This window comes from Carassius auratus, unplaced genomic scaffold (genome assembly GCF_003368295.1).
Source record: "Carassius auratus strain Wakin unplaced genomic scaffold, ASM336829v1 scaf_tig00015876, whole genome shotgun sequence".
Lineage (NCBI taxonomy): Eukaryota > Metazoa > Chordata > Actinopteri > Cypriniformes > Cyprinidae > Carassius > Carassius auratus.
The window spans coordinates 155,344-162,500 of NW_020524628.1; the positions used below are offsets into that span (position 1 = coordinate 155,344).

Here is a 7,157-nt window from a genome sequence, read left to right on the forward strand (position 1 = left end):
CTACTGTTTGTTCAGCTTCTGTACCTGGATATAAAGGGTCGAGGCTCAACACAGACAAGACGAAGATATCTGGCTGCTGCGCTCACAACCGCAAAAATGATTCTCTTTTTATTTATTGTGTGTTTATTGGTTGCGTATTTTATTTGTCATAGGATTTTTGTTCATAGGAAGACTTTCACCGGAACTGCCAAACTATATGGGAAAACTGTCATTGTAACAGGTACGTTATTGATATAATATTTGGTTTCATTGTAATGGCATATCCCTGAACTAAGCACATCTGTGCAGCTTTATTATGTTTAAATGAAAACGAATGTGGTATTTGATATCCTATTTCGTTTTATTGTAAATATACAGAGAGGAAACTTGCAGTAGCCAAGGTGAGCTGACTGATGTCATCAAGTACGCTGCTTTTTGCAGAATTACCGGATTTGTGTCGTCGCGGACATCACACTCTCGAGTCGAATGCACAAAATCTTAACTACCGAGGATGCACGTCCAAAATCAGCGTACTTTGTATTGAAAAACGCGTGCCTAATCTTCCCGGTACTTTACACCGCGGTGGAAACGCAGAAAGCAACAGGTGGGGGGTGGGGGGTTTGTGTAGTTCCTGGTACAAATGTTCCGGGTAATTTCGGTGGAAACGCGGCATTAGGTGACTTTTCCTTGCAAGAAATGAAAATAGGATATGACAGGAAAAAGAGACTCTGCTGAAATCGCTATAATATAAATAAATAATATAAATATTAAATGAAAACATAATAATAATGGGGGAAAAAATAAAAATATAATACATGCATTGCATATAACACAAACAATACTAGACAATACAAAACAAAACAGTTTTCTAAAGATTGGAAACTTTTTTTTTTTTAAATTTTCACTTTTCATCTGCCTGTCTGCTAGAACAAAGATGAATATGTTTTCCATCTGTTGTGTGTCTGACAGGTGGCAACACCGGCATCGGGAAGGCGACTTCGGCAGGGCTGGCCATGAGAGGAGCCCGGGTGATTCTGGCCTGCCGCAGCAAACAGAGAGGAGAAGCAGCAGCACAAGAAATCAGGAAGGTGACTGAAATCTCTGATCTGATCTCTGAAGATTAAGGTTGTGAAAAATATCTTTGTGCCAGTTCATTAGTTATTAAGCTATAACGTCATACTTTATCTGTTGTACAAACATTGTAACTGACAGAACAATCTGATATTTTTTTAGGAAACTGGGAACGATGCTGTGATCTTCATGCAACTGGATCTTGCAAGTCAGAAATCCATCCGATCGTTTGCCCAAACCTTCCTGAAGGCCGAGCGCAGGCTGGACCTGCTCATCAATAATGCTGGTAAAACTAAAAAAATCAAACCTAACCAGCCCCTTAACCTATTAGGGTTAAAGCTTAAACATATGTACATCACCTAATATATTTGATTGAATATATTGTAATGTATGAAAATACAGTAAAGCAGTAATATTGTGAAAATTCAGTGTTGCATCACAGGAATTAACTACATATTGCAATATATTACGACAGAAAATCATTTATTTTATTTTGTAACATCACTGTATTTTTGAGCATAAGAGACTTCTTTCAAAAACATTGAAAAGCTGTGGTCTGTGTCAGCATCATGAATGATAGCTGTTTGTTGTGTTGTTAAGGACTGGCTGCTCCAGGACGCACTGAAGATGGCATCGGGATGATCCTCGGTGTCAATCATATCGGTCCATTCCTGTTGACCAATCTTCTGTTGGAGCGTCTCAAGGAGTGTGCGCCCAGCCGGGTGGTCAACGTGTCATCCTGTGGTCATGATCTGGGCACTATTGATTTCGACTGCATCAACACACACAAGAAGCTCGCTCTGGGATCATCTGACGCTGATTTATTCAGGGCCTATACCCACAGCAAGCTCTGTAATGTGCTCTTCACTCATGAACTGGCCAAGAGACTGGAGGGAACCGGCGTCACATGCTACAGTCTCCATCCAGGTAAGTGATCAGTGAGAGTTGTAAGTATGTAAGTCTTTTTTTTTTTTTGACAAACTATTCATAAATCTAAAATAATGCTTAATAAATCAGTGCAATAAAGGTTCTTCAGTGTGTTTATGCAGAAACATTAACCATGAGATTTCGAGTTAATTCAAAGTAGATCCAGCAATGACATAAGAAGTCTTGTTTTCGGAGAACTGTATCAACATTAAGTGAATTTATGATCAGAAAAGAAAATTTTAAATCCAACAGATGTGGAAAAATAAACTTAAATCCCTTGTTTTTGTCAATTTCTCAAGAAAAAAAGACTGCATACCTTCATTTTGCATCTCAAGTAAATGGATGTTTTTAAGGATGTTTAGACACCTTTTTATGGGAAAATAGAAAAAAAAAATTATAAGCTTTGCAGTGAATCCAACATTTAATGTCATGACTTTCTGCTCCAATTTAATACCTTTTAGTCCTTAGCTTGTGGAACGGCAAATTAAGACTTTTTCAAGGATGCATAGAAACCGTGAAAACAGCAGGGATTCCTAAATAAATAAATAAACCGGGAAAAGTCCGAAGCATCTAGCCTGTTGCATCCATTCCTCACCCCGTTTTCTGTATTTGATCTGTTTCAGGGTCGGTAAGATCAGAGCTCGCCCGTGACATCAATGAATGGCATACAAACATTATCAAGGCCTTTGTTAACAAGTTCTGGGCGACCGACCCGGTGTCTGGGTCTCAGACGACGCTGTACTGCGCTCTACAGGAGAACATCGAGCACCTGAGCGGACGATACTTTTCTGACTCGCAGCTGATGCAAGTCAAGCCTGAGGCCAGAGACGACGGAATCGCCAAAAAACTGTGGGACGTCAGTGAGAAGTTATGTGGCATGTCTTGAATACACAGATGCACACACTGCTGGTAGAAAATACTGATTTTGGTATATTATGACCTTCAGGCAGAGTCCGAAATATCAGAATTATGTTCTGAGCACACAAGTGAGTAGGAAGCAGGTCTGTAAGCAGTGGTGTTATTCATTTAACTTTTATATTTAGCTTCACATTTAGTTGTGATTGAAATTATACATTTATTTTTCATAATCAAATAAAAAATGGACAAATATAAAACTATTCAATTAAAGTTGTTGATTCTATCTATATATAAATAGGTTTTCAATTTATTGAAAAATATGCATACATATGTGTGTGTGTATATATGAATGCCCATTTTGAGAAAGCATAGTGAAACCGAATGGATTACGTCATTTGATTTGGACTCAATTACACAACTCATGATGCTGTATGGGATTGGGTGGATCCTTTGGCATAATCTGGTTGCTGTGACTCTCTGACTGAATTTTGTGTACAGAATCATGGGTAATGTAGTTTTTTCATTACACACAATTGTTTGTAAAAAAAAAAATAAGGCTTTAACTAAATGCGTTTTTACTTCCAAAAACTGACTGTTGAACTCTATAATAAGCACCATACTCTGAGGAATGGGTATGTAAACTGATGTTTTTCCTTCTGTATTTGGTTAAAAAAATAAAATAAATGTATGATAAAGTCATTTGTAAGTGTATTAAATTTGCTATTTGTTGAGACCGTAGCGCCTTTCTGATGCCCCTCAAATGTGACCCTGGACCACAAAACCAGTAAAAGAAAATAATAAAATCGATAATAAAGAAAAATTTATAATTTTGACCCATACAATACTTTTTTTTTGGCTATTGTTAAAGATATACCCCAACAACTTCAGACTGGTTTTGTGGTCAAGTGTCACAAATGGTTGAGGCGACTAGATTGTCCCATTGTACAAGCCCTAAAACAGGTTTTTTTTCCCCCACCCACCCATTTTTTTGAGAAGGTGCAAAGGACAAAATCAGACATGCAAGCTGAAACCGGCAGCAACAGGAAGAAGTTTAGTCCAATAGAGCTGCTTTCAGTTATACGAGCACAGTTAGAAATATTATAGCTCAGCACAATCAAACTGATCTGCACACCCATTCACAGCCTTCAGATCAAGTGTCAGGAATGACGTGGCAGCTGTTCTACATTCTCAAGGAACATGGATTGACGAAAAAAACATGCATACCCCACATACATCAGTTAACAAGGTGTACAAACATTACAGCCCTTTATGCTTGATGCAGACCTGTTTATATACATTTTTAAGTATGTAAAACATATACAATGTTAGCCCAAGCAAAGCGTATTAACATTACCTTTTAATAGAGTCAGAGGTGAAAGGCATGAAAGAAAATCCTAATTTCTACTCTCCTTCATATGTCCACATTAACATTTATTTAAAATATATCTTGATTCCTCAATTGTAAAGTGACTGTTAAATGAATAAATGTGACAATACTAAAGCATCCATCCAGATTTTTGCATATTCATTCACTCAAAATGTGCACTTTTACACAAAAACTGCCCCTGAAACACCAGAGATCATATCTAGCCTAAAGCACAGTGTCTATTTGATCCTCTTATCACACAAGCTCAGGCAGGGCATTGTAGGACAAAGGGTATCAATGACTAAGCACCAGTTCAAACTTTACTGTAAATACTAATGGGTGATGATTGATGAATAATAAAACAAGGAAGTATTCTTGAAGCATGTGTAATAGATGCTCTTTTTTGAAAAGACGTTTGTTGGAGTGTGATGTCAAATGTATTTTCAGAAGATTTAAAATCGTAGTATTTGAAATAAGATAGTTTTGAGTTTAAAGTATAAAACAATAGTTCAATTAGCATAAATTGCCAAAACTAATAAACCTTGTGACAAAGTGTACCATGACATTAAAATGGTTTATTTGCTGAGCTTCACAGTGTGTTAGTTATTCATTTTCTGATACATCCAAGATCTGCTGTAGATGGTCATTGACAGTCTTTAGCTGGTGCTCTGTTCCCATGATGCACCTGGCTTCCATCAACATGGCAGGCATACAGGATGGGCCATACTGTCAGACAAAAGACAGAAATTAAATGAGAAATGAACCAAAGAACAATAAACCCCATACACTATGACAAGACGGTTTGCTTATAAAGCATGTTTAAGCACAGAACTCATTAGGAATGAAAGCTCAACACCAAACCAACTAGCTGCAGACTTCCTCACCGTTTCCACCTCATCCGGATGAGCTTTACGGTGCTTCAGGTACTTCCTGTTGAGCTCCTGCAGGTTGGTGAGCAAAGAGGATCCTTCTCTCAGAGCTTTGAGTCTCTGTTCAATCTCATCGTGATCTTTCTGAAGCTTCCTCAGCTTTGTCTTTCCCCTGAAACCAGAAATTCATTTCAGTTTTACAGTTTTAAATCCATTACTATGAATGTTATACAATATTATGAAAGAGCAAGGAAAATCCAGTTTTCCATGATAGAACAACAGACCTCAAATGTAACATCAATTATGTTTACTTGTCAGCGCTTACTTAATGAGCTCGTTATTGGCTTCCACAAGTCTGGTCCTCTTCTTATTAATAGTGCTATTTATCTGAAAGAGAGAACCATACAGTTAATGCTATGCAAATAATTTCCAATCCAAAAACTATTGTGAAAATTATTAAAATGTAAAATAAATGTTCTATTTGAATGCATTTTTATTTATTCTTGTGATGCAAAGCTGAATTGTAAGCACCATTACTCCAGTCTTAAGAGTCACATGATCCTTCAGAAATCATTCTAATATGCATTTACATTTTAATATTTCAGGATATTATCTGTTTTTACTGCATTTTTGGTCAAATAAACGCAGTTATTATCTCAACATTTAAAATTCCTCTAAACTTCTAATGTGTAGTCAGTGTATATTCCCCAGATGAGTCATGCAACGGAGAATCACCTTGTTATTTTCTCTTTTCACATTCTTGAGTTCCTTTGTTGCTGTGATCTATGAATAAATTACACATTTTAATAATTATGACATGAGCACCATTTATTTTATGTGAAAAGATCTGAAAAACATTCTCACTATCTCTGAGAGCTGCTCCTCAAATGAGCGACTGACGGCATCAATGGAGCGTTTGACTGCGTCAGAGTTTACGGTCTGCCTGCAGAAACCAGACAAATATGTAAGCACTTGACTTCTGTTCATTATTAAGACACTGGAGTAATTAGAGCAATTCACCCTTACTTGTACTGAGAGACAAACTCCTGGAAACTACTGAGCACCACGTCAAGATCAGTTGGACTTCTCAAATCCCCGGCTTTTTTAGAGGGGCCAGCTCTTTCTAGAAAAAGACGATTTACATTTATGCATTTGGACATTTTTTTCAATTCACCAGAATTTTACATTAAATTCAGAGTGAAACATTTTATCAGATCATGCATTCTTAATAGATTTTTAAATCAAAAGTTTTGCAATGCTAGGATTCACCTCTGTGCCGTTTGATTGGTTTATGCAACCTATATTTTTTATGTGCATTTAAAGAAAATGAATGGGATAAAAAGTAAATAGAACCAAGATAAGCTTCATAGCACACAATTAAAGCATCTGATGCATATAAATTAATAACAGCACACGTTTAAGACAACAAACAACTTTACAGCAGTCTTGTCTAGTACCTGTGGAAGATGAAGATTTCCTTTTCTGTTTGTGGCCACTCTGCCGTTGACTGGATGATCTCCTCTTTCCCTGTTTAGACTTCTCTTTGCTTGGGTGCTGAAAATGAAAAACAATTAAAGGGCCATATTTCACATATCATACTGATACATGAAGATATGAGACATACAAAACTTTCATCCTCGTCTGTCAGCTCCTCTGAGGACGGAGGTGACCTCTGCTGTCTCTGAGCCACTCCTGGGCTCAAAGATGTTTCTTTAGCTGACCTCTGACCTTTGACTGCTTCCTGGAAAAATTAGAAAAAAAATTATAATAATAATATTACAAATACATTACTTTTCATTTCTGCCATGAATTCACAACAAAAAATGTAGACAGCTGAAAAGATTTTAACAGATGTCAGGAAAACATGCAGACGATGTTGAAAATCAAGACATTTAAAGGAACAGTTCACCCCAAAAATGATAATTTGCTCAAAATGTATTCCATCTTCTGGTAATCCAAGGTCATGAGTTTGTTTCTCCATCTGAACAGATCTGAAGAATTTAGTACAAGTAATCCATTCAACTCCAGTCCATTAAATCCATCATTAAGACTTCAAAAAGTTGCTTCTGGCTAAAATATGCGTCTTC

General features: G+C 36.9%; 2 protein-coding genes across 2 annotated transcripts in view; one reads left to right on the forward strand and one right to left on the reverse strand.

Annotated features, from left to right (window-relative positions):
* dhrs13l1 (dehydrogenase/reductase (SDR family) member 13 like 1) lies at positions 1–3,534 on the forward strand. Its single transcript, XM_026247665.1, has 5 exons — positions 1–220; positions 949–1,067; positions 1,213–1,336; positions 1,651–1,977; positions 2,601–3,534. The coding sequence occupies exons 1-5, from the start codon at positions 97–99 to the stop codon at positions 2,861–2,863; spliced, it is 957 nt and encodes a 318-aa protein (XP_026103450.1). The 5' UTR covers positions 1–96; the 3' UTR covers positions 2,864–3,534.
* Positions 3,535–4,756: 1,222 nt separating this feature from the next.
* cenpu (centromere protein U) overlaps positions 4,757–7,157 on the reverse strand; it is a 4,906-nt gene continuing 2,505 nt past the window's right edge. The window contains exons 5-12 of the mRNA XM_026247664.1: positions 6,695–6,811; positions 6,528–6,624; positions 6,097–6,193; positions 5,935–6,013; positions 5,806–5,853; positions 5,396–5,457; positions 5,086–5,242; positions 4,757–4,927 (exon numbers count right to left, since the gene is read on the reverse strand). Of these exons, the coding sequence (XP_026103449.1) occupies positions 4,805–4,927; positions 5,086–5,242; positions 5,396–5,457; positions 5,806–5,853; positions 5,935–6,013; positions 6,097–6,193; positions 6,528–6,624; positions 6,695–6,811 (780 nt within the window). The 3' untranslated portion in view covers positions 4,757–4,804. The remainder of the gene's footprint in view (positions 4,928–5,085; positions 5,243–5,395; positions 5,458–5,805; positions 5,854–5,934; positions 6,014–6,096; positions 6,194–6,527; positions 6,625–6,694; positions 6,812–7,157) is intronic.

Coding starts and splice junctions, on each gene's coding strand:
- dhrs13l1 (XM_026247665.1), top strand. CDS start 97: ATGATTCTCTTTTTATTTATTGTGTGTTTATTGGTTGCGTATTTTATT. Junction 221..948: donor GAAAACTGTCATTGTAACAG/GTACGTTATTGA, acceptor TGTGTCTGACAG/GTGGCAACACCGGCATCGGG. Junction 1,978..2,600: donor ATGCTACAGTCTCCATCCAG/GTAAGTGATCAG, acceptor GATCTGTTTCAG/GGTCGGTAAGATCAGAGCTC.